Below are 27,222 nucleotides of genomic sequence, written 5' to 3'. Positions count from 1 at the left end.
GGACAACGGGGAGGCGGGTGGGTCAGTGAGGAATCCACAGGCAGATACTGTATCCACCAGAAAAAGCGTTACCGAAGGTAAGTAACTTGTTCTTCTGATGGATACATCTGCCAGTGGATTCCTCACCTTGTGAATAGATTCCACAGCAGTCCCCGCTCCCGGAGGAGGGTGTCCATCCCCCTATACCAGAAAATCCTGAAGGACGGAACGGGCAAAATGTCCGTCCCTCCTCACCTCAGAATCTAAACAATAATGTTTTGCAAAGGTGTGAAGGGAGGCCCAAGTTGCCGCCCTACAAATGTCCTCCACAGGAACACCCCTAGACAAAGCAGAGGTAGAAGACTTTGCTCTAGTGGAATGAGCTCTTAAACCCTCCGGAGGCTCCTTACCAGCTAGGGAGTAGCAGATCTTGATGCATAGCACAATCCATCTTGAAAGGGTGCGCTTGTGCACCGCACGACCCTTTCTGCAGCCAGCAAAGCCCACAAAGAGCTGGTCATCAATCCTGTAGTCCTTAGTCCTGTCCAGGTAAAAGCTCACCGCCCTCTTAGGGTCCAAGCGGTGAAGTCTCTCCTCCTCCTTGGAAGGGTGAGGGGGAGGATAAAAGGTAGGAAGGGTAATGGACTGCCCCAGATGGAAGGGAGTTACCACCTTAGGCAAAAACGCAGCCCTGGTCCGGAGAACCATTCGTTCAGCATGCACAGTCAAGAATGGGGGTTTTGAACTAAGAGCTTGAAGCTCACTTACTCTCCTTGCCGAGGTGATTGCAACGAGGAAAACCGTCTTAAAAGACAACAGTCTCAAGGGACACTTATGTAAGGGCTCGAAAGGAGAACCCATAAGATAAGTCAGTACAAGGTTCAAGTCCCACTGAGGTACAATAAAGGGAGTAGGAGGAAATTTATTCGTAAGGCCCTTGAGAAACCTAAGCACAATAGGTGACTTAAATAAGGACGGCTGATCCGGCAGGCATAGGAAAGCCGACAAAGCCGATAAATATCCCTTTACAGTGGCCACAGCAAAGCCCTGCTGGGCAAGAGAAAGAGCAAACTGCAGAATGTTAGACAAACGAGCCTTCAAGGGATCAATCGACCTCTCTCCACACCAGAGAACGAACTTAGACCACCTATAGGAGTATATGGATTTGGTGGAGTGTCGCCTGGCCGATAAAATAACATCCACCACATCTGGCGGGAGAGAGAAAGAATTCAGGTTGCCCCGTTCAATCTCCAGGCATGAAGGTGTAAGCTCCGGAGGTGGGGGTGTAGAACCTGCCCCTCCGACTGCGAGAGGAGGTCTGCCCTCAGAGGGAGACGGAGCGGAGGGCACGAGGAGAGGTGGAGAAGATCTGTGTACCACACCCTTCTTGGCCAATCCGGGGCGATCAATATAACTTGGGCCCGGTCTTGGCGAACCTTCCTCAGAACCCGAGGAATCAAGGGTATGGGAGGAAACGCGTAAAGGAGTCGTGAGCCCCAACTCAACTGAAACGCGTCTCCCAACGCCCCCTGCATCGGATACTGGAGACTGCAGAATGACAGGCAGTGCGCGTTCTCGAAAGTGGCAAACAGATCCACCCGAGGAGTTCCCCACGTCCGAAAGACGTGACGAACTACCTCCGGATGGAGCCTCCACTCTTGGTCGGCAGAGAACTGCCGACTGAGACTGTCCGCACGAACGTTCAGCACCCCGGCCAGATGATTTGCCATCAGACAAATCCGATGGTCCTGAGCCCAGGACCATAGACGCAGGGCCTCTCTGCACAGACAAAGAGACCCCACTCCTCCCTGCTTGTTTATATACCACATCGCGGTAGTGTTGTCCGTCAGAACCTGAACAGACTGACCGCGAAGGGAAGGGAGGAAGGCCTTGAGCGCCAAGCGTATCGCCCGTAACTCCAGAAGGTTGATGTGAAGCAACCTTTCCTCTGGAGACCAAAGACCCTTGATCTCCAGATCCCCCAGATGAGCACCCCACCCTAAGGTGGATGCATCCGTTATCACCGTGGCCACCGATGGAGGTAGATGGAAGGGCTTCCCTTGGGACAGATTGCCCTCCACGCTCCACCAAGACATCTCCGCTGCAGCTTCTCTGGAGATCCTCACAGACTCCCTGAGATCTCCCTTGTGCTGATACCACTGCTTGCGGAGGCACCACTGGAGCGCCCTCATGTGCCAGCGTGCATGGTTGACCAACAGTATGCAGGAAGCGAACAGACCGAGCAGGCGAAGGACCTTCAGAACTGGAACAACCGCTCCGCTGAAAAACAAAGGAATCATTTCCTGTATGTCGAGAATCCTTTGAGGAGGAGGGAATGCTCGACACACAGTAGTGTCCAGTACCGCACCTATGAACAGGTTGCGCTGAGAGGGCACCAGGTGAGATTTGGGCACGTTGATCGAAAAACCCAATCTGTACAACAGCCGAGTTGTATCCTGCAGATGACACAGCACCTTCTCCGACGACTCCGCCTTGATCAGCCAGTCGTCCAAATAAGGGAAAACCGAAATTCCCGATCTTCTGAGATGGGCTGCCACCACTGCCATCACCTTTGTGAAGACTCGAGGTGCCGAAGTAAGACCAAACGGAAGGACCGCAAACTGATAATGTTGCGACCCTACCGTGAAACGGAGATACTTCCTGTGCGACTTCAGGATGGGGATGTGAAAATACGCATCCTGCAAGTCGAGCGACACCATCCAGTCCTCCTGATTCAGCGCCTGAAGAACCTGCGCAAGGGTGAGCATCTTGAACTTCTCCTGTTTCAGGTAAAAGTTCAGGATTCTGAGGTCTAGAATCGGACGCAATCTGCCGTCCTTCTTCGGGATCAGAAAATACCGGGAGTAGCATCCCTGACCCCTCTCCTGCTCCGGAACCACCTCTATCGCCCCTTTCTGAAACAACTTCAGGACTTCTTCCTGCAGGAGAAGACGGTGGTCCTCCGAGCAAGCACCTTGGCAAGGAGGGTAAACTGGAGGGAATTCCCGAAAGGGAAGGGCGTACCCATTTTCTACAAGATCCAGAACCCAAAGGTCTGTAATAACCGATTCCCAATCTTGTAGAAAATGGGTAAGCCGGCCCCCCACAGGACCAGCATGATCCGGAATGTCGAATCTAGGGCTGTTTTGCGGTGGTGGGAGGGGCTGAGGAAGAGGAAGAGGAGGAGGAGAGTTGACGGCCACGTGAGCGACCCCTAAGCCTTCCTCTATATCCCTTGGAGCTTTGCTGCTGCTGCTGCTGCTGCTGCTGCTGGGCTGGTCTATAAGAACGAAAACTCGCCCTTCCAAAACCTCTGTACCTCTTGAAAGTACCTCTCGGCTGGGATTGAAGGCCCAACGACCTAGCCGTAGCCTTACTTTCTTTGAAGCGCTCGAGAGCAGCATCAGCCTTCTTCCCAAACAGACCAGACCCATCAAAAGGTAAGTCCAACAAGGTCGACTGGACATCCGAAGAAAATTCGGAGGACTTAAGCCATGCTCCCCTCCTGGTGGCAACTGAAGACCCCATGACCCTGGCAACTGAGTCTGCTGTATCCAAGCCACTCTGTATAACCTGGCGAGCAGCCGCCTGGGCATCCGACAGTACTTCACTGAAGCCTGCCCTATCCACCTCCGACAGCTTCGGTGCCAACTTTTTAGCTGAATCCATAAGCGCATGGATATAGCGCCCCAATAAACAAGTCGCATTAGAAGACTTTAATGCCATACTGGCTGAAGAAAAGACTTTCTTGGCCGATTGGTCCACCTTCTTGGCCTCTCTGTCCCCTGGGACCTGAGGAAACGCACCTTTTGAACGTCCAGAACAAGCAGCCTGAACGACCAGACTTTCAGGTGAAGGGTGTGATGACAAAAACTCAGGATCCCCCGGAGCCACCCTATATCTCCTTGCAACCACCTTGGACACCGCAGGAGCCGAAAAAGGCTTGCGCCACACATCCAACACAGGCTCCAATATTGCTTCATTAAAAGGCAACAGCGGCTCTGACACCGCAGTTGGAGAGTGCAACACCTCAGTCAAGATATTAGACTTGAACTCAACAGATGGCAATTGAAGGTCCAACAACTCTGCAGCCTTTCTTATCACAGCATGATAAGGAGCCGCGTCTTTAGAAGGTTCATCTGAAGGAGGAGTGATCTCCCACTCCGGAGACAAATCCAACCCACTTGCCTCCTTCAATTCGTCAAACACCTCATCGGATTCGACCAATTCTCCCTCTTCAGCCTCATCCATAAGATAGCTCCTCTCCTCCAGCACTCTCTGCGCCTCTCTCCTGGAACGGATCCGCACCTGCGGCGTCGGCGGCGCCGTGATAGAATCCGACGGCGCCGGCAGAGGCGTCGAACGCGGATCAGCTGGAGCAGCCGGCGTCGAACGAGGTCGAGTCGGCGCCGGTAAAGAGGGAAGCGGCGTCGATGTTTTCGGCGCCGGCATCTGCCAAGACGGCGTCGCTGGGAAGAAAGGCATAAACGGTGCTTGAGGATAAACCTGCGGCACTCCCAGATTAAAAGCCATCGGACCCATCGGTGCACCAGAGGAATACATGGCCCGTGAGAACACCCCATACATCGCATTGAGATACTGCGAGGGGTCCTGACCTGGATTAGGGAAAGCTGGATACTGGTCAGGTAACACCGGACTCGGGCCTGCCGGCGCCGACGGTGGAACTTGCGGCGTCACAGACTCACCCGGAGCCTGATCATCCTCATCCTGGGCCGGAGTCGGAGACGGAGCCGAAGGACCTGCAGGACCTGGAGAAGCCATCGGCGCCGGAGAGGACGCCGGCGAATCAGCCGGAGCCGGAGAAAACACAGGAGAAGATGGAACAGGAGGCGAAGCCGGAACAGGAGAAGGAGACACTGACTCCCTTCGACGCCGAGCAGGCGATTTAGACTTCGACGTCGAGGCCTTGTGATGAGACGAATGCCTCCTTTTCTTCTTATGCTTCTTGCTCTTTGAAGCATGTCCCGACGTCGACTTGGAAGCCGACCTCGACCTCGACCTGGATCTTCTTCTACCTCTTTTCTCCTTTCTCTTCATCCGGGCGATAAAGAGCTTTGCCTCTCTTTCCTTAAGAGCCTTTGAGCTCATCTTCCTGCAACACGAACATCCTTCAACATCGTGGTCCGATGACAAACACCAAACGCAGTCGTCATGCGGGTCAGTGATGGACATGTGTTTGCCACATTCATGGCAAGGCTTGAAACCAGACTTCCTTGCCGACATTCTCGAAGAAAGACAGAGAAACTTCGGAATAAACACAAAGTAACAGGTAAAGCTACCAGTAACGATTCCCGAAATCCGTTGGCGTCGTCGGCGCGGAAAAAAGGGAACTGACGTCATCACGCCGAGGAGGTCTTCTTATGGAGCCGGTGACGTCAGTGGAGTCGCGAGCGGAGCCGTGTCTCTGTGACGTCATCTTCGACCCCATCGGCGTGGACTGCTACAAAAGTTTCCGAATGTTGCTGGCGCAGGGGATATTCACAAGGTGAGGAATCCACTGGCAGATGTATCCATCAGAAACGTTGAGCACAATAGTGTCTGGGGAGGCTCTGTGGAAGCTCTGCAGTTTGTCTGCCATCGGCGCAGTCCGCATTTCAACCTTCCTTGTCACTCTTTCCCTGCTGCTGAAGTGTGTCCTCTATGTTTAATGTCTCAGTGCCCTGGTTTTCCATACGATTAATATTCCTGAGGAGTGGGTGATCACTGTCAGTGTCTGCAAGAGATTACTTGTCCGATTGGTCTGTGTGGGTACTGTCCCTCTGACTGGAATGTTTTTTCCTGGCTTGGACCTTAAGCGAGACTTCGTCTGATTCCGAACGCATCTGTGTGCCAAGTCTGTACAGGGTACCCTTTAGTGGAGTCTCCGTCCACTTGTTGTGTCCTCCCCTGAGCATACGCCGCTTTTTTAGGCACTGTGGTCTGGTCTCCCATCGCACTATTGTGTCTTTGGGTTATGACTCGCTAGTTTTCTTTTCTTGTTGTAGCAGGGGGCGTTCCTCTATCCAGGCCAATGTGTCATCTGGGGTCTGGAAGAAGTGGGAAGTGCTTTGGAAGATAATTTTGAGCTTAGCAGGGAAGAGGAGCATGTATTGGATCTGCATGGCTCTCAGTTTGACCTTCACCGAGTCAAATGACCTCCTCATCTTCTGCACTTCCCTGGAGTATTCGGGGAAGATCATTATCTTGGCGAGTTTGAGTTCACCTATACACTGTGACTCTGAGGATTATATCTTGATCTTATAGTTTAAGAACCTTGCTATTAATATTCGCGGAGGGGGTACCAGGTGGTGGTGTCACATTGGGCATCCTGTGAGCCCGTTCGATGATAAAACAGGATGAGAATTTACCATGACATCCCGAATGTAACTGGGTCAGAGCCCTCCATTCCCTCTGGCAACCCAATAAAACATAAATTGTTCCTGCATGCTCTATTTTCCATGTCGTCCACTTTCCATTCGACTGCTCTCAGGGTTGCCTTCAGGTCTTTGACATCTGACTGTAGTTTGTGTATCGTTTCTTCTACCTCTGAGATGCCAGTGTCAGCGTGAGCCACCCTTTCCGTAATATTGCGCAGGCGCTGGCGTAGAAGGGAGGCCTCTGATTTTATTTCTGCCATTTTGCACGCAATGGCATCTTCGGAGGTGTGGATCGTTTGAAGAATGGCTGTATTGTCTGGTAGTCCTAGGGATTCTCCCTTCGTTTCCGTGGTGGTGGGAGCAATTTTGTGTACTTATCCATTTTGCCCTGCTTCTGGGTTTTTGGTTATTTGTCCCTCGCCATTATTTAGGTGGAGGGGTTAAGTCTTCCAGTAGTTTAGCAATTATTTGTGTTTCCTGTCGGAGCTCCACAGTTGGGCGCTTCGGTGCGTTGTCTGTGCCCTTCAGCGATCCAACAGTGCTGCCACGCTGGATTCTGTGGGCTGCAGGGGGCGCACGCTGGTGTTTAACGTTACCTTTCTTCCTTTTCACCAGCTCTCAACGTGTTCATGTCCCCTCTCTCTATACTGGGATGTCCACCATCTGCTCTTCTCTCTAGCCCGTGCGAAGGTGTGGCTCAGCCCTCTATTCAATGCCTGTGTGACAGCCCCTCTTGCCAGTGTACCAGCCTGGGTCACCAATACCGTACAGCGATGGGGGCGGCAAGCCGCCTCGTCGCACCAACCCGGCAGTTAGTGGGGTCACTCCTTCCCTCCAGGCAGAGTTTGTTCTTTAGTTGCGGGGATCTCCAGGCTGCCGCCCGTTCCGGGGCTCTGTCCCAGAGAGGCCGCTTACCCGGCAGGGAGGTCCCTGGGCCAGCTCACGCCCTGGGGTTTTTGCTCACATAAAGTGTGGTCTGGCCTATTCTCCTTCACCCGAGCGCAGTCCCTCTCACATACACACGGGTTAGGCCCAGATTCTTATAACTCCTCTGGTGGGGCCGAGTCTCTGGGCTTCCGCTGCTCAATGTACTCTTGGTCCGGTCACCATCGGGGCCTCTCCACAGCTCAAGCCAGGTTTGGTCGCACAGCGTGGGGGGGGGGGGGGGGAGGGGCGGGGTCCCTCCTGGGCCGCATGAAATGAGTGCAGCCCTCATGTTAACAAAAAATCAAGCACACGTGCTTACTGTGCTTTAGTCATTCAAAGAACCTCTCGGCATTTAACAGTCCTTGGTAGCTGTGTTTTTAAGTCTGACCTTTACCTAGAGACAGTTTTAGTTATAAGTGTGCCTCAAGTAATTAAAAAAAAATAATTACACGAAAAAAAATATATTCATATGAACACACACACACACACATATATATATATACACACACACACACACACACACACACATATATATATACATATCTACATACACACACACACAAACGCACACACACACACACACAGAAGGGCTTCATTTCAGATCAGCCCTCTTCAACCGCTGGATTGTTCAACTGTCAATCATATTTTGCTTTACCATCCATAGTATACTGCATGGAACCACTCACCATGAATGAAAGCTCTAACTGCACCATGAGTGAAGTTAGGCCTCCTCACATGCCTAAAACGAAGTGCACTTCAGTGCCAGGGCTCGTGAGGCAATACTTTAATTTGCCAATGCATTTTTTTCATTCCATGGTTTGTCTTTTTTAACATTTTGTAGTTACTCTTGCGAGTTAAAACTATTTCTTCAGGTTACAGTAATTCAAAGCCAATAGTATATAATAGCCAATATTAATTTTTGGATTAGCTATTAAGAATCTTATTTTCCAAACATATCCACCAAAAATGAAAAGGGTTTCTCTACCTGCTAGAAATCACCTGTACGGTTCTATTAAAAATACTTGTGATTGCTTTTTCATTTAAAGTTGCTGGGCTTCTATTCTCTAGAGGCGGCTTTCTTTTCCTTACTAATTACAGATTATATTCTGTTTATTCTTTTAATTTCCCACATTTTTTAAGCTGTAATTAATTTTTTCCAGTAGGCCGAATTAGAAAGAAGCCTCTTGGTTAATATTGGAACAGCTGGGCTCCAGTTACAAATGTTATTTCTCCCCGCTCTTGTACTTTTAGATGTCATTGTGTCACTAAACAGCCATGCCCTTGTCAAGCAGGTTATTTAGGGCATTTGACAGGCATATCAAAGGCAAATGTATTTAATGTTTTATGTCACCCCACTGATGAAACTCATTTGCTCATAGGGTTTCACGGCTATTTGTTATGCAGATGATACACAAATAGTGGTGTCACTATCATCCAAGCCAGAGGAAGTGTGCGAAGACATTTAACAATTGCATGCCTCCTATTATCAGATAATGCAGGAAAACTGTCTCAAGGAAAACACCGAAAAAACAGAGGTTTTACTATTTGGATATGACCGCTCCTTCTTGAACAACTCCTGGTGGTCGGGCGCCACCGGGCCGTACCCATCTCCCGTTCAAAAAGTATATAAATCTAGGAGTTGCACTAGATCATCAGCTATCCTTTTCAGACTAGGTTAATCAAATCACATCTTCCTGTTTCTATACCTTGAGGATTCTAAAAAAAGATCTTTCCTTTCATCCCTTTGGATCTACAGAAATGGTAGCTCTGGTTCTATCGAAGATAGACTATTGTAATGCTCTCTATTTGGAAGCAAAAAAGCAGCTGCAACTGAAGCTACAAAATGCAGCAGCACATTTCCTGGTAAAAATACCTAAATTCAGGCCCATATCAAAATGCATTAAGGATGTGCACATGCTGCCCATCCAGGTGAGGGTTAAATTTAAGGCTTTGTGCATTGTTCACAAGGCCCTACATAGCTCTGGCCCTGTTGACTTTCAGAAGTTCCTTAGGTGGTACGTTCCTCGGCACAATCTTAGATCATCCATCGCCTGTCTTCAAAGACCCAGGATTTCCGTGGAGCACCAAAGCCGCTCTTCTGCATCCTGCAGACATCCAAAGAACCACCACGAGGACTCTGGTACCACCAAAATCTGACGACACCAAACACCACTGCACACACAGAGACCCCCATTCGGAGTCAAACTGGGCAAACTGTGTCAGTGTGGTCCCGAAGCACTCAAGAGACGGAGTTTTCTTTGGTTGCACCGCTCATGAACGCTCCAAAAATCGCCTGCAGCCTCTGTGTGCAGGCCCCCTCAACCAGGAGTGCTTCCGGACGAAGAAATCAGACACCTCAAAGACCCTCTGCACCCAGCCGGCCCGCCAGTGCAAACCTGCAGTCTCTTTTGCTACAGATTAATCTCCATTGAGCACTCAATGCTGTTTTGCACCACTGCACCTAGCCGCCTTAGTGCCGCTGGAGGTAACCTGCTGGTGCTGACTTGGGCCTTGCCACATACTCACCTAGGAGATTGGTCTCTTAAGTCGTTGTACTGAACCTGAATGCTGTACTTGTTTTGTTCTAAAAAAAAAAAAATGCACTGTCAACTTTTTAAAACGTGAAGTATTTCTCTTGCAGAACGTACTTACCTGATCGTATTGATTCCGGTGCCTAAACATATATAAAGACGTGTTATTTTTATAAATTGGTGTGGATCTCCATACTGAGTCGTGTGCATTTTTTATTGAATATTGTGTGTATTTGCAAATGTCAAACACTTCTCTGATAAGTGAAAGGTTGTTCGACCAGACTATCCCCTAGAGGAGCATCTTGGGATTGCTAGAGCAAGCTCCAGTCTACTTATAAGCGAATACCTGGACCCCTTGCAAAGTATATCTCTTTGATATACTATATAAAGAACTAGCTTCCTACACTAGTACCCTCCATACCAGTACCTTCCATCTCAACACATTTTACCTTATCACATTTCTCTTTTTTCATCTTGCACACATGCACGTAGTGGCTACTTTTCACACATCTACTACATTTTTGTTTTAGTGCCAGACAGTTTTTACTATTTGCTAAGTAGGTAGTACTGTCGCAGCTATAACATTTTAGTTTCATTTCTTACTCATTCATGAACCAATGAATGTAGGAATATTTTTTTTTCTTTGTTGCCAATTTGTCCCCCAAATCAATAGTCGCTATGTAGTTTATAAAATACTCCTTCCATTAAAGCCATGGTATAGGAGGGTTTACCTAGACTGCATTCTTTAGGAGGGTGTACCATTATATTAGCCATGTTAGAAATGGAGTGTGGCTTTGACCTTCTTCACCACTTCTCTTAAGGTACCAATGTAAGGATTATACATCATTCAGCCTGAACATACACTCCATTAGTACAGAATTATTACAATGCTAACTTACTCAATTTCTTTAAATTATGCAGTTTAACATGACTTATGATGTGCAACCATATCTGCTCGTCACTGACGACTTTTTTAATATTGATACAATTTATGAACATCAAAAGTATTAACATTAATAGCTTAAAATTGTTAACTATAAGGTGTGCATATTCTTCGTATTGAATGCCTAAGATATTCAGATATGCTTTAAGGTGTGCAAATCATAAAAGTATTTGTTTTGCCTTAAGGTGTGCAAATCATTGTGTGTTTTTGGCAACGAATACTCAAGATGAACGGATCACATCTTGGTACACTGCTACACCCTGTGCCCTTGTTGCTCCCACTACTTCCAATGTGATGGTCGTTGCCTTTCAATGCACAGCGTGTGCACCTGCTACTTCCAATGTGGCGGTTGATGCCTTTCAAAGAACAGTGCGTGCATTGCTGTCTCCTGCCTCAGCATGAGACAGCACAGCCCCATGAGAGAAAAATGAGGTGCCAAAAAAAGGCCCCTCACAGCTGCCTCAGCAGCAAGCACCTTGCAATAGCTAGGTGCATCTGCAGCAACCCATTGTAGGATGCCGAACAGCTATATGATTGCCAGAGCCACAAGACTTACCTCCACCTGAAAAATAGGAAATAGGCATTATGTGCTTAATACTAGATGACTTGCGCCAATGAGAATGCATTCACAATCATCATTTTAAAACAACGCCCCAAAAAAGCAACTGCAGAGTTAGGTGGAGCGGAGACTTGGGGAAACACCAGCTATGATTAGCTTGCCTTCATGAGTTAGACATACGAGTTACTTACCTTCGGTAACGATGTATCTGGTAGAGACGTTGTCTAGCCTCAGATTCCTTAACTTATAATATCCCCAGGCGTCAAACTGGATCCAGAATTTTTTTTCCAGCAGCACCCAAGCGCCGGGGGGCGGTGCCACACGACCCCGCCCTGCCGTCGTCCACGTACGTGACGTCAGCGAGGTCATTTAAGTCCCTCCCGGCGCGCTGACATCAGTTTTCTTCGGAGAACCTTTTCCACGGTACAACGCGGAGCTACCCACAAAAAAAACTGTGAAAGTATGGGAACAGTGTGCGAGGGATAAAAGCCCATGAATAAAGGAGGATGGTGCAAGACACAATCGAGAAGACAGAATTAGACACTGCGCACATATAAGCTGTGAGAAAGAACCCCGCAAGCAAAGCGAAGACCCTTCCCGAGAGCAACAAGGGAAGAACATCTCAACAGTTAAAATAGTCTGACATTACCATGTAGAACACCGGACAGAAATAGACTGTCATCACCATGTAGAACTGTGTCACATAGCAAGAACGGAGCACAGCGAGAACAACAGTCCACCGCAGGAAGGTGAAAAGACTAGCACCACCCCTACAATAATGGAGATCTGAGACAGAGGGTAACAGATCCCCAAGGAAGACGACAGTAGAGGAGACCAGAACCCTGAGCCAATAGAGAGGGTACGGCTAAGAACCAAAGGCTAATAGGTAGAAACCAGCAATGTTTCTAGAATTGCAGACAGGGACAAGAACCCAGTTAATTGCACACCCAGCCCCAAAAAGGGGAAAAACAGGGGTGAAAAGTGACAATGTGAAGCACGCAGATGCAGGCCACCATAGAAACATGCACAGAGCAAACCGCCACAGAGACCAGAATGTAGCATATCTAAAATAAGCACAAGGCCTCTCGACCAGGCAGCTGTAAGGCCAAAATAATAGCCAGCACATGAAATACAAATACGCAGGGCGTAGACCTAGGACGACTGGCAGTAGAAGTGCTGTCCTGTATGCCCAGCTGATATCAAATAGGGTGAACTGCAAGAAGGAGGCACCTCTGAAGGAAGGAGCAGCAGAGTCACCAAAGTACTAAGGCGTAGAGATGCAGAATTGCAGACCACACCCTCAGAATGGAAGGAAAGTAACCTCTGTCCAGAAAATAGATTGTCCAGGAACTGGAAACAACTCCAGTAAGTGGAACACAAAAGAGTGCGTTTGTTAGAAATGCCGAATGCATGACTGAATAGCTCCCTGAAACATGGAGACCTCGGATCCTACGTCGCCGCCTCGAAGAGAGGGGAAGAGGTAGGAACAAGAGTACTTATGGAACTTGCAGGTATACAGAAATAAACTATGCACAACCATGGAACATAGTTGCAGTGGAACACATCCGGGATATGAATGGCAGACAGAAGCTGCCGCCAAGCGTGAAAACACTCCTAAAAGCTTCCAAGGAGGAGAAGAAAGCAATAAGCAAGAGGATATATGATGTAAAGATGATGATGCCCAGACCTAACAGTGAGTGCCGTACAATCGGCAGACAAGAGTACCAGAGGAGGCATAGAGGCCAAGGAATCTCCTAAGCCCAGTCGACCCAAACTGAGCTATATAATAGCAAACAAGTACCCCACACGGAGTATGCACACCCCAACAACGGGGAACACCCATCAGGACAAGCCACAGTCTGGGGAACACCCATCAGGACAAGCCACAGTCCGAGAAACAATCTGTGGAACACTGCCACAGTCGGCTAATTGCCAGTTTAAAACGCATAACGCACCCACAGGATGTAATCACCCCTGACCATACAAAAGAAAGACCTGAGGCTTACCACCAGCCAAAAACACACAACGCATCAATTGGATGCAGAACGAAAGGGTACCACTCCAGGACAAACGCCTGAGAAACACAGGTCTAAGGTGGGGGACCTGCAAGAAGACACCGAACAGCCGAGTCGGCATGTGTAGCAAACAATAAAACCCCATCAAAGGGCAAATCAACAAGTCTTTCCTGGATATTTTCCGGAAAGACGCTATCCCACAACCAAGCATGGAGCCGCAAGGTGACTGAAGCAGCCATAGTCCTGCCTAAGGAATCTACAGTATCCAAGGCAGAGCGAATGGTAAACTCAGCAAGGTCACGGCCGTCCCGGAGAAGGTGAAGGAGATCAACAAGAGAGCCTTCAGTGCTGGCGGAGAGCAAAGACTCTGCAGAGTCCCAGAGGGCAGAAGTAGCCCGAGCTAGGACACACACCGTATTTAGTGACCGTAGTGCGACACTTATGGAGGCAAAGATGTTCCGACTCCATGTCTCTAGCCATCTGGACTCCTGGGAGGGAGGAAGTATCAGCCGTGGCAGGAAAGGGAAGGCAGTTTGCACAACAAACCCTTGCACGTCCGGCTGCACAAATAAGCAGACCGGATCATGTGGAGCCGGACGGTGGCGGTGCAAGACCGAACGAGCCACCAGAAGATGGCCGAATCCAGGTACCCAAAAGGGCATCATAAAGAGAGGCTTCGAAGGGCAGAAGCGGCTCCACATTACCTGACCCACGGTGAAGGACATCAAGTAAAGGGTCCACAGAGAGGCGCACTGAAGGGGGTTGCATGTTCAGAATCCGGGTGGCCAAAGAGACCACTCGCAGAAAGGCTGCACCAGCCTCGGTAGTCCGAGGAGGAGGAAACAGTAGCTCATCATTAGGTGAGGGCTGTAGGCTAACCCTCCCTAGACAGTGAGGGTGCGACCAATGCTCCACTGAGGGGAGCCCCATTGAGGAAAGGTGGTCCTGACGAGGCTCCTGAAGAGGCGAGGAGTCAGTCGGTTGTGGGTCCTCTTGAGGAGGCGGGGATCCTATTGGCTCTACATATTCTAAAGGAGGCACAGGCAAGAATACCACCGGCGTTGACGGGAGTGAGTCTGTCGCCACGCTTTCTTCAAACGCTTCCGGAGAAGACTCATCAACGACCCTATGTCGATGCCGCGCCAAAACAACCACAGCCGGCGCCGACTGCACCGCATCCGGCACCGACCAGACTACATCCGGCGTGGAGTCGGCTCAGTCCAGTGCCGAATCTGCTCCGTCCGGCGCTGAGGCGGCTCCGTCCGGCACCGAACCTACGACCAGCTCCCCTTCCGAAGAAGAGGAACGAGCTGGATCTGGGGAGGCAAGCCTTCAGTGCCGCACCGGCACCGACTCGGTCTCGACCACAGAAGGCCCTGACTACGGAGAAAGAAGCAGAGGCAGAGCCGGGGAGACGAGTCTACAGCACCGGGTCTGCGCCGGCCCCGCCTCGGCGTTCGCCTGTCCGGAAGGCCGAGGCGTGCACAAAGCGAGGCTTTGAGCACAAGCAACCGCCTGCGATGTCACAGGGAGCCCCACGGGACTATGTGGCGCGGCAGGAGTGCAGGGGGTTGCAGAGGGGGACCGAGCCAGGCCGCACCATGACGACGCCCTACTAATCGTACAGGGGGACCCAGCCGAGCCGCACCCTGACAATACCACATCTCCGACGTCCCTGGAGGGCAAGAGCTCATTTGACGTCGGGGGAGAACCCTCCGGCGAGCCTGTCGGAGACCCCACTGATAGCGGAGGCCCCGAGGACGCCCCAGGAACGGAAGAGGACCCAAGTGAGGCCACAAGGCCGTGGCATAGGCCTCCATTTGGGCCCGAGTCGCCCTCGCACCCAGATAGGGTGGGTAGGGCGAGGGCGACTTGTGGGGGCGTGGGAACGGAATGTCCCAGGAACCAGCACCCTTGAAGGAGGTGGAGGTTGAGGACCTCGGCAACTTGCGTCGCAACTTACCAAGAAGTGGTGAACGACGGCCTTGGGCCCCAGAGGGCGAACGACGGCGGAACCTCCTTGAAGAGGTCGGGAGACGCGACGACTCTGACCGGGACAGCAGTGCCGAAAGAAGCTTCATCCGGCGCTCCCGCCGGGACTTCGGTTTGAGTTGTTGGCAGGCGTAGAAGTCCATGGAGTCGTGGTGCTCGCCGAGACACAACATACAAATAAGATGCGGGTCCGTCGCGGACATTTGCCGCGAACAGTAAGTACAGGATTTAAAGCCCGAGGGCATCGCACACTGTTCCAGACGCAAAGCGTCGATGAAGGGCCTGAAAACAGGCCAAAGGAACCACTCACTCCGCATCCGCGTTGTACGTGGAAAAGAAGGAAACTGATGTCAGCGCGCCGAAGGGACTTATATGACCTCGCTGACGTCACGTACGGGGTCGTGTGGCGCCATCCCCCGGCGCACAGAGGTGCTGCTGGATAAAAATTCCGGATCCAGTCTGACGCCTGGGGATATTCTAAGTTAAGGAATCTGCGGCTAGATATCTCTATCAGATATGGAAAGTACTGGAACATATTAACCCCAGACCTAAAAAAAAATGAGCTGCAACAGCCAATATGACCATCTTTAAAACTTGAGGGGCTGATGAAAGGCTGAGGAGAGGGACCACAAACTGGTAGTCAATGGAATCTACGACAAAGTGCAGATAATTTTTATGGGACGGCAGAACCAGTATATGAAAATACACATCTGACAGACAGAGGAACGCCATCAAATCTTTGGACTCAGAACTACATGACAAATGTTGTGAGGATCTAAGACTTACTTCAGAAAGATATTTAACCTTGACCCTTTTGTGTCACTATGAAAATTATTTAAAGGCTTCAATCAGTAAAAAAAAAAAAAAAACGTTTTGGATTCACTACATAAGGTATGGCAAAACAAAATAATAATAAAGAAAATGTTACAGAGCTGCAACACTAGTTTCATATTACGGGTATCTACATCAACTCCATGAACAATCCTTGCTCTTCAGGATGTGCAATAGAAACAGAAAAACTTTAGCAGATAGACAAAGTAAGTAAAGAACTTTCACTTAATGCTCGCTGGATTTTGGAGGTACATTGCCAGCCTTAGAGTGATACAGAGTTATACTCTTTGTGAGGATGTGTGTTCATTGAATATTTACTTTTCGTTTTTTTCTTTTCAAAATTTGATACAAAGAATATGGTATTAATACTGCAACGTGTCCTGAACTCATCTTTGATTTCACAGTGGGTTTTTAAATATTGTCTTACATTTTCATTAAGCCAAAAAAAGCCGATGCTGCCTCACATAGGATTTTCGTTTTTGCTTGAAGAGCTTTGTATACATTTTATAGCAAATTGTGATCTAGTGCATAAGTAGACATATTCAGTGCTCATGAATAGTAATGAAGATCCCATAACAGCGGACTTAGTTTTCCGACAGAGTGCTGTTTCATGCAGACCTCAATAAGCATGTATTTCCTGAAAGATGGCAAAATAGACCAAAAATAAAAGACTATGCAAACCAATTTTTGTGACAGTTGGGGCAAAACCTAAACAGATTCTTCTACAGCTGGGAAGGCAATTGTGACCTTCATAGAGAAATTTCCATTCATCAAGATATCATTTTTATTTATCCTGTGCAAGAACCTGAATGCCCTAACACTTTCCAACAGTCACTGAACAATTCTTAATTTTTTCGTTGTTGCAATCAATTGATGGGCCAAACATAAGGCAAGGGATCATCAGAAGTTCAAACACGTGAAAGTGGTGCTGTCATTTCAGGTCGGCCACTTGAGAGAGCATAACAAATGTGCCAGTACCATTTTCACCCCCACAAAAAAGAATAATGCTCATTTTTAAAATATCAAAATGTTTGGACGCAACTACTTGAGGACATCTGGGTACAGGCATCTAAAAAACATTTACACAGCAAAACCATTTTTTGAAAATAAATGAAAGATAAAGATACAAAAACATCACATACTCTCACTCTCATTCACTGATGTACAAGTCATGCGTAGGCTACAAATTGTTTCATGCATTAAGCAAAAAGAAATTGAAAAAAAGTGAATGCCAGTAAGGATTTCAACATACTTCTTAACAACAAATTTGATTTTTGCACTGCCACGAACAATTCTTTCCAAACGTGGAATTCCAAACCATGTGGGACTTCGGAAAGGTATTCCTTCAGGCAAACCTTCTACATACAGATTCTCAGGGTTTGATTCAAATACAGGGTAGGGAACCTTCACTGGCTCTGAAAGTCCCAATGCCTGTGCTGGAAAAGAAAAACATAATTAAAGTGGGAACTATTTAGATACATTTTTACAACTCCTTTTATAAGCTTACAGGGCACATTTGACAAAGCTTGGTGTAATAAATTACAATCACAAAACACCCTTTACAGGTATTTTCAAACCTGTTGCAGGAGGCAGGCTTGTCATGAACAACAATTCTCATAATTCCTTCCCCAGAGTTAATTTTATCGTGCAGATCTCTAAATGGAACTTTTAATATGGTCCAAGGAGGCACATTCCATACAGTGGGAAGGAGGGAGGTCGGTGAGGAATCTGCGGTTAGCTAAAGCATCCATCAGGAAGAACATTACCATGAATAAATAACTTGTTCTTCTGTTTACTTCTAACCTGAGATTCCCCATATTGGGAACTGTACCAAAGCACTACCTTCCCAGGTGGCGAGTCTATGGAACAGATCAGATCCTGCAGGACAGAATGGGCAAAATGCTCCTCCCACCAGACCTGGCTATCCAAGCAGAAGTACTTCATGAACGTGTGTACTGACAACCACAGAGTAACCAAGCAACGATCCAAGACGCGCACTCAATTTGAACGCAAGGTGGAGGTAGCCCTGGCTCTAGTGGAATTAGCCCTTCCAGAGGTTGTTTCTTGGCTAATCCATAGCAGATTTTTATAGGACAATCTATTTTGAGATGGGCTGATTCTTTATTCCATGGGAACCCAATGAGAGCCAATCGTCCACCTGATAGTTTCTGGTACGATCAATCTAGAAACTGAGAGCTCTCTTAGGGTCTAGGCAATGAATGTTTTTCTTCCCACTTGTTTGGATGCGGAGGAGCAAAGAATGCCAGAAAAATAACAGACGGCCCAATATAAAAGGTGACAGCGTTTGGGAGGAACACCACTTTGGTCTATAGCATTAGCTTGTACAGAAAAAAGATGGTGTACGTTGCTGTTCAAAAAGTGTTAGTACTTCACTTATGTGATGAGCAGACATGATCGCCATGAAGAACACTGTTTTGAGGGTTAGTAACCTTACGGGATAGCTGTGCTCTGGCTCCAAAGGAGTGCAATTCAAATGTGAGAACCAAATTCAGATCTCATTGGGGCATTACTAAGATGTCAAAGCAAACGTGGGGCAGCTCTTTCGAAAAAGGGATCACTATAGGTTATTTAAACAGATATGGCTAGTCAGATAAAGCTTATAAGGCCTCTAATAACCCTCAACTGGGCCAAAGTGAAGGCTTGCAGATCTAATGAAAGATAAAAGATGTACGTCAGATAACTGTGCTTGCAGGTGTTGGAAATAATTAGAAGAACACCACACAAACTTCTCCCAACATCTCATATAGATGGTTTTGGTAGAGGGGCACCTGGCTGACAAAATTACATTTACTACCCAACGAGGAAGGTCAAAAGCATTCAACTGTTGCCACTCAATCTCCAAGCATGGAAGTGCAAGCGCTACAGTTTCTGGGGCAAAACCTTGGCCTGGTGCTACAACAGGAGATCCTCAGGCAGAGGCAGTCATATCGGAGAACAGATGCTCATAGCCAGAAGTTCTGGGTACCACACTCTCCTGACCCAATCTGGAGCAACAACAATAACTTGGGCCTGGGTCATTCCAAATCTTCTTCAGAACACTGAGCTAGAGAGGTAAAGGTGAGAAGGCACAGAGGAATCCTGAGCTCCATTGTAACGGAAAAGCATTTCCGAGGGAGAATTGCCATAGGAACTCTGCCAGTTATCAGCATTCAAGAAAAGATGGTTGTTCCCATTGATGATAGTATTCATTCATGATCTGCAAGGCAACGCCAGCTTTGTTTGTTTACTCTGGTATTTAAAGATCCTACCAGTTGTGGTACAAACAGGGAGATGCCCCCACTACTCACCAGGTTCGACTGGCATAGAGCCTCTTTGCATAGGACCCATGTCCCCACACTGACCTGCTTGTTGCTGTACCAAACAGCAGTGGCACTGTCTGTATGAACTAGTGTCTCCTTGATGGATAGGAGGAAAGCCTTTAGTGCCTAGTGAATCGCCCGCAACGCCCACAAGTTGATTGGGAGGAGAGTTTCCACCAGAGACCAAAGTTCTCTGATCTCCACCTCTCTCAGCTGGCCTCTTCATCCCAGCAACCCGAGTATATGAGCTCTAGATTGTGCAGGGAGAGGGGACTGCCACCGGTCCAACTGTGGTCCAGTCACCACTACCTGGCTGGAGTCTGATGTTTCTTTGGCACTAAACCCACCAAGACTTCAGATCCCACTGTAGAGCCCGCATGTGGAAAGTCTTCCCCTGGTTATATCCTCTTCAAGGAAAACCCAGGTCCTGCTTATAAGTTGCTTTAACTATGGCAATGCCTTAATGATGGCCACTAATGACACCTTATTAGCCAAGCTCCAGGTGCTGCAGAACATAGCTGCACGCCTGGTTTGTAATCTGCCAGCAGATCTGCTACCTTACTCACAAGGCTCTGATGACTGGTGCCCCCTCCTGCCTAAAAGACAAACTGCATTACTACTGTCCTGCAAGAATGCTTAGATCTAGTAAAAAAGCTCTCATGAACGTTCCTCGCTTCCAGACTGGGTGATAGAGCCTTCTCTGCTTTCGCCTCTACGGCTTTGAATCAATTTCCTCACTATCGTTGTTGCTGTTCGGACTTTGCCAAGTTTAAAAAACTTTTGAAGACTTGGTTGTTTTAGCTGTTGTTGTGTTTGTGTTGGCTTAGCGCCAACACATACCTTCAGGTAGGAGTCGTCGTGCTATATCAAGTGGAAATAACATAATATGTGCTACCTGGAATGGTCCACTAGCAGGATGCAAAAGACCAAGTAGCCTCAGGACTATTGTCACTAACCCAGGTCAAAGGACGAAAAATCTGAACGATAGCCCGAATATCCTGGACTTGAATGCAGGGGGCTAGGGATTGGACACAAGGCTTGAAGAACAAGTTACTTACCTTCGGTAACTATGTATCTAGTGGAGAGACAGTCTAGCCGCAGATTCCTTAACTTAGAATATCCTTCAGGCGCCAGTCTGGATCCGGAGATTTTTCAGGAGTACCTCTGTGCGCCGGGGGACGGCGTCGCATGGCTATGCCCTGATGTCGTTCATGGATGGGAAACAACCTTTATAACACAGTCATTACATCGCACTACCTTTACATAGCAGTCATTACATTGCAACATCCTTTACATCGTGTGTCATTACAACGCAGCCATTACATCGCATGTCACTACAACGCACGTCATTACAATGCATGTCACTACAACGCAGGCATTACATCGCAAGTCATTACAATGCATACCATTACATCGCATAGTACCGTTACACTATCCAACACTTACCCTACTGTTGCACTCACTGGAGTTAGAATAGTAATGTTTACACCTATACTATCCAACTCTTATCTTAAATGCGATGTAATGGTATGCACTGTAATGGAATGCGTTGTAAAGGTAGTTTCTGAAAATGCAATGTAATGGCATGCAATGTAAAAGAATGTGTTGTAAAGGATGTTGCAATGTAAAAAGTGTATTGTAAAGGCATGCATTGTAACGTCAGACATTCTTCATGGATATGACGTCAGTGGAGCCTCAGAAGTCCCTCCTGGCAAGCTGACGTCAGTTTTCTACTGTGAAACTTTTTAGCGCCAAAACGCAGAGCCAATACTAAAACTGAATGTGGTAACAGTGTGCCAAAAAAGGTGAAACATCTTTGAGACAACAATGATAATAAAAATAAAATTATGTTGAGAAACATCACAGTGCATTTTAGAGCAGCGTACCCACCCCGTAGAAAATGTTGCATAAGCGAAGAACAAGACCCTCCAATGAGGCAAAACAGCAAATGAATGTTACGGTAAACGACAAGCAGTCTGAAACCACATGAATGCCATGGCAAACAACAACAAGACTTTGACAACATGAAGTTAAGGCAAGTGACAACCTTTCTGCAACAACAGAGAATGTGCAATCACACCCCCTAAATATGATCAATTGACTGTATCAGAGTCAAATAGACCCCAAACTAATGGACAAAAGCATCAATGGTGAGGGGGTAAGGGAGAAGGACATGAGCAACAACCACACTGGAAAAGAACCTTGGTGCAAGAGAGTGCATGGTAAATAGCTCACCACCGATTTGCGAGAATGGGCGGAGAAACCGCAGGTCAAACAGAAGAAGACAACCTGACCAGGTGAAGGTTGTAAAGCAGCCTAACATGCATGAAGACAGATCACTGGTAGAAAAGACCAGTGGGAAAGAACCCAACCTGAAAAGGCCCTCGCAGAGCAGGACGGTTGGGGTGGGCGTTAAGGAATCTGCGGCTAGACTGTCTCTACCAGATACATCGTTACCAAAGGTAAGTAACTTGTTCTTCTGATGCAGACATCTAGCCGCAGATTCCTTAACTTAGAATAGATACCAAGGCTATACCCCATTGGAGGGGCTACGACTCAACCCCACAAGGTTCCGAAAGAGAACCAGTCTGTCAAGAAGATGGACTAAAACAGGCGGGGACAGCAGGTGCAAGCGTGGCTGACACTAGACCATTAAGCTCTGGAAAAGAGCATCAACAAGCAAAGGCAATGGCACCACAGTCCGTCAGAGGACAGTACAAGACCTTCACCTCCCAGGAAAGGACACAGAAAAATCATAAAGACCCGATTGGCCAGTGAACAATGGAAGAAATCCAAAAGCAGCAGAACGATGTACAGGATGCATGGATCTGCAAAATGTTAATGTGCCAGAGAAAGGACAAAACAGTCCGACAGGACGTACAAAATAAGCATACACAACAGTGGATACCAAGACAGACATGTATAGAGACAGATGTCACCCATGCCGAGATATACAAAACCAGAACTACAAGTAGATACAGTTATGTGGATAAGAGGGATATGCATATGCAGATGGTGTGGACCGTGGAAGCCACACACCACACATGCAAAAGCCTATTAAACTGAGCATCGACCGCAGACATGCGTCGGCAGAAAGATACCAAACATACCACCAGGTAGTCATACTGACTAACTATACACAGAAGTGCAGTGGTGAAAGGATACCGGCAGAAGCCTGAGACACACACAAGGCTCGCTCTCATAAGAAGAGAGAGAGAGAGAAACAGTGTGTCCCCTCGCAGTGTGTATATCCTATTACACACACACATATATATATATATATATACACACAAACAGCGTCGTCTCCGCACTTCCTTACGCATTCCCGCGCTGCCCGGCGAACAGAGACAACACGAATCCCAGGTAATTGGCACAGATGAAATTTTTATTTCAGAACTGCAATCTCATACACACACACACATACCCCCAGAACCCCAACTCCCACTACCAAATACTTCCCTCAAAACCGATAACACTATTTTCCTCGATAGGATAACATTGACTGTTTTCTGTGAAAAGCTTTTAAGTGTGGAATTTGAGAAACTAAAGAAATTCTTCAAAATTGCATAATCTAACAAAAACGATTTTATTTACCTGTTTTCAGGTAATATCCCAGAGTAGTATCTAGGTATACTACTCTGTGTAAGCCTAGTAATCTCGAAAGTTACTTACCTGCTATTTTACTACAAAGCCTATTAAAGTCTATGTACTGCATTTACTAAGTATTGCATTTCTCTGCATCCATACTGTAAATCAAACCAAAGTGCATATACCATTATCATTTGAAATGTATTTCAATTGCATTACTACTGTAAAGTATTTATTGCTTACCAGTGCCAGGCTTGCTTGGTTCTAGAATGAATATGCTACTTACAAGTATGCATCTGTTCTTGGCATGTAGGGCTGCTGACATTCATATCTGTGCATAGATCGCCGCCTAGTATTGGGTCCGGATGTTTGCACGTTGTTGTCCTGGAAGAGTCTTCGAGGTATCCTAGGATAGGTGACTCCTCCCCTGGACTACAGTGCGCATGGGCATCCTCTCCATCCTCAGATTGTTTTTCGCCATTGTGGCAGTGATGGAGTAGATACAGAAAGTGATGACCATGCTTACAGTAATTCTGAGAGCTGCAGCTGCTACAGGCGCCGGGGAGGAGGGTGGGCGATAAGAATGTCAGCAGCCCTACATGCCAAGAACAGATGCATACTGGTAAGTAGCATATTCAGTTCGAGGCATGTGGGCTGCTGAATTCATATCTGTGCATAGAATATATAGCAGTACCCTCTATTAGCGGCGGCTACCAGTGCCAGCTGCAGCGGTCTGAAAGAGTTTTGAGAACAGCCTGTCCTACAGCTGCCTGCTGTTTTGATTGCACATCTACACAATAGTGTTTGGTAAATGTGTGTGTAGTGGACCAGGTGGCTGCTCTACATATATCATGCAAAGGAATGTTTCCCAGGAAAGCCATGGAGGCCCCTAACTTACGTGTTGAGTGGGCTCGTGGGGGAATCATTAATGTGTGTTTAGCTTTTTGATAGCAAATTTGAATACATTTAACGATCCATCTGGCTATACCTGCTTTGGAGATGGCGTTACCTTTGTGGTGTGGGGCAAAGGCAACGAAAAGTTGTTTTGTTTTCCTAAAGACTTTAGTCCTGTCTATATAGTACATGAGGGCTCTCTTTACATCCAGTGTATGGAGTGCTCTTTCTGCGACAGTTTGTGGGTTTTGAAAGAAAACAGGCAGTTCAATAGTTTGATTCATGTGGAACTGCGATATCACCTTGGGCATGAATTTGGGGTTGGTACGTAGTACGACCCTGTTGGCGTGAACCTGTATGAATGGCTCTTGAACTGTTAGTGCCTGGAGTTCACTAACTCTCCTCAAAGAAGTTATCGCTACTAGGAAAGCTACTTTCCAGGTTAGGAATTGAATTTCGCATGAGTGTAGAGGTTCGAAGGGTGGACCCATCAGGCGTGTGAGGACCAAGTTGAGGTTCCACATTGGAGCTGGTGGGTGGCTTGGAGGAATTACTCGTTTGAGTCCTTCCAAGAATGCTTTGATGGCAGGCACTCTGAATAAAGAGAGGTGCTGCCTGTTCTGGAGATAGGCTGATATTGCGGTCAAATGGACACGTATTGAGGTGTATGCCAGATTACATCGGTATAGGTGTAAGAGATAACAAATTATGTTTTGGATGGATGCGTCTAGCAGGTTAATGTCATTGTTATTGCAATAAATTACGAACCTTTTCCATTTGGCTGCATAGCAAGCTCTGGTAGTGGGTCTTCTAGCTTCCTTAATGATGTCCATACAGTCAGGTGGCAGGTTTAGGTAGCCAAACTCTAGGACTTCAGGAGCCAGATTGCCAGGTTCAGCTGTTGCGGATCTGGGTGCTGAATCTCTCCATGGTTCTGCGTCAAATGCGCGGGTTTGATCCGCAGCCTTTGATGCGGCACCACGGAAAGTTCGAGAAAGGTGGTGTACCATGGTTGGCGTGCCCATGTTGGAGCAACCAGGACGAGTGTCAGTGAGTGTTGTCTGAGTTTGCGTGCCACCAGCGGTATCAATGGTGCTGGGGGAAAAGCGTACGCAAATCTGCCGGACCAGTTCATCCATATCGCATTGCCCTGCGACTGCGGATGTGGGAACCTGGCGGCAAAACTTTGGCATTTTGCGTTTTCGCTTGTGGCGAATAGGTCTATCTCTGGATGACCCCACTGCTGGAAGTACGGTTGGAGTACTGATGGGTGTAACTCCCACTCGTGCATCTGGTGGCTGTGTCTGCTGAGCAGATCCGCCATCTGGTTGTCCTTGCCGGGGAGGTGTTCCGCCATGAGGAACATGTTCCTCTGAATGGCCCACTTCCTCATGCTCTGAGCCAGATGAGACAACTGTGGAGAGTGTGTTCCTCCCTGCTTCTGTATGTAGTACATGGCAGTCATGTTGTCCGTCCGGATCAACACGACTTTGTTGCACATGTGTACTTTGAATGCTTTCATTGCCAGGAAGATTGCCATCAGTTCTAGAAGGTTGATGTGCATCTCCTTTTGTTGTATTGTCCATAGTCCCTGCACTGTGTAGTTGAGTACATGAGCTCCCCATCCCTGGAGAGACGCGTCCGCTGTCAGTATTATTTGTGGAACAGGCTCTTGGAACGGTCGGCCCTTGCAAAGGTTTTGTGGATTCCACCAATGCAGAGAGTTGTATGCCCGACCGCTCACCAACACTAGGTCTTTTAGTTGCCTGTGAGCCTGATTCCATTGACGTGCTAAGCACTCCTGAAGCGGGCGCATATGTAGTCTCGCGTGTGGGACTATGAAAATGCAGGAGGCCATCATGCCTATCAACTGCATGAACACTCGCGCAGGAAAGGCGTGTTGGGGTTTGAACTTGGAAATCAGCATTTGCATGCTGTTGATCCTCACTAAATTTGGCTGAGCTGTGGCTGCCAGAGTGTCTATGGTCGCACCTAGGTACTGTTGTACGTGTGCGGGTTGGAGATGTGATTTTGGGTAATGTAGTGAGAACCCCAGACTGTGAAGAAGGTGAATGGTGCGGGACATGTGGCTGGCACATTGCTGGGCTGACTTTGCCTGAACAAGCCAGTCGTCCAGGTAAGGGTAGACGTGAATGTGTGGCCTCCGTAGATGTGCAGCCACAGTAGCTAGGCACTTTGTGAAAACTCTGGGTGCTGTTGTCACGCCGAAGGGAAGAACCTTGAATTGGTAGTGCTGCCCTTGAATAGTGAACCTGAGATATTTTCTGTGTGAGGGGTGAATGGGTATGTGGAAATACGCATCTTTGAGGTCTAGCGTGGCCAGGAAGTCTCCCTGTTTGAGCAGCGGGAGGACTTGTTGTAGGGTGAGCATGTGGAAATGCTCTGAAAGAATGTAGCGGTTGAGGGGTCTCAGGTCTAGTATAGGTCTGAGTGACCCGTCCTTTTTTGGTATTAAGAAGTACAGGGAGTACACCCCCGTACCTTGCTCGTGTGCGGGTACGACCTCTATTGCGCCTTTTTCCAGCATACTTAGCACTTCCTGCTGTAATAGCGCTAAGTACTCTGAGGACATAGGACGGTGTTTTGGCAGTATTGTGGGTGGAGTGGAGGTTAATTCTAGGCAGTAACCGTGTTTGATAATATCTCTGACCCACCTGTCTGTGGTGATGGTGTTCCACGTGGACAGGAACCTTTGTAGCCTCCCCCCGACAGGTGTTATGTGGTCGGGAGGAAGGGAGAGGGCGTCACTGTTTGTTCTTGGGGGAGGACCTGGTATTGCCGTATCCGCGTCCTCTGCCCTTTGTGCTGGAGCCACGATAACCACCCCGGGTGTTTTTATCGTAGGTACTTTGTGTGTTGCCCTTGTTGTAGGTTTGCTGTGACCCCTGTCCTCTACCTGCTCCTCTATTTCCGGGGCGACGAAAGGAGCCACTCCGAAAGGTCTGCGTTTGGAGAGCCCCCATGGACTTTGCAGTGTCTTTGTCCTTTTTTATTTTTTCTAGGGTGGTGTCAACCTCTGGTCCGAATAAGTAGTCGGGGTTGACCGGCTGATTGAGGATGTTATTTTGAACCTCAGGTTTGAATCCGGAGATTCGTAACCAGGCGTGTCGTCGTAGCATGACGCTGGTGTTTAGTGCACACTTAATGGATGCGTTCGTGAGGAGTTGTCCCTCCCTGATGAGGATTTCTGCTCCCTCTTTGTATTGGTCAGGGAGATGTTGGAGTAGGGTTTCTAATGTGTCATA

General features: G+C 48.0%; 1 protein-coding gene across 7 annotated transcripts in view; it reads right to left on the bottom strand.

Moving 5' to 3' along the window:
* The window catches only part of GTF2I (general transcription factor IIi), a 1,662,009-nt gene that overhangs the window by 654,451 nt on the left and 980,336 nt on the right, over positions 1-27,222 (bottom strand). For all 7 annotated transcript variants that reach the window (XM_085649796.1, XM_085649797.1, XM_085649793.1 and 4 more), the window contains one exon: positions 17,407-17,590. In XM_085649796.1, coding sequence (XP_085505922.1) covers positions 17,407-17,590 — 184 coding nt within the window. The remainder of the gene's footprint in view (positions 1-17,406; positions 17,591-27,222) is intronic.

Source organism: Triturus cristatus, chromosome 3_2 (genome assembly GCF_964204655.1).
Source record: "Triturus cristatus chromosome 3_2, aTriCri1.1, whole genome shotgun sequence".
NCBI lineage: Eukaryota > Metazoa > Chordata > Amphibia > Caudata > Salamandridae > Triturus > Triturus cristatus.
The sequence above is the reverse complement of the archived record's forward strand: the minus strand, read 5'-3'. Positions and strand labels throughout refer to the sequence as shown.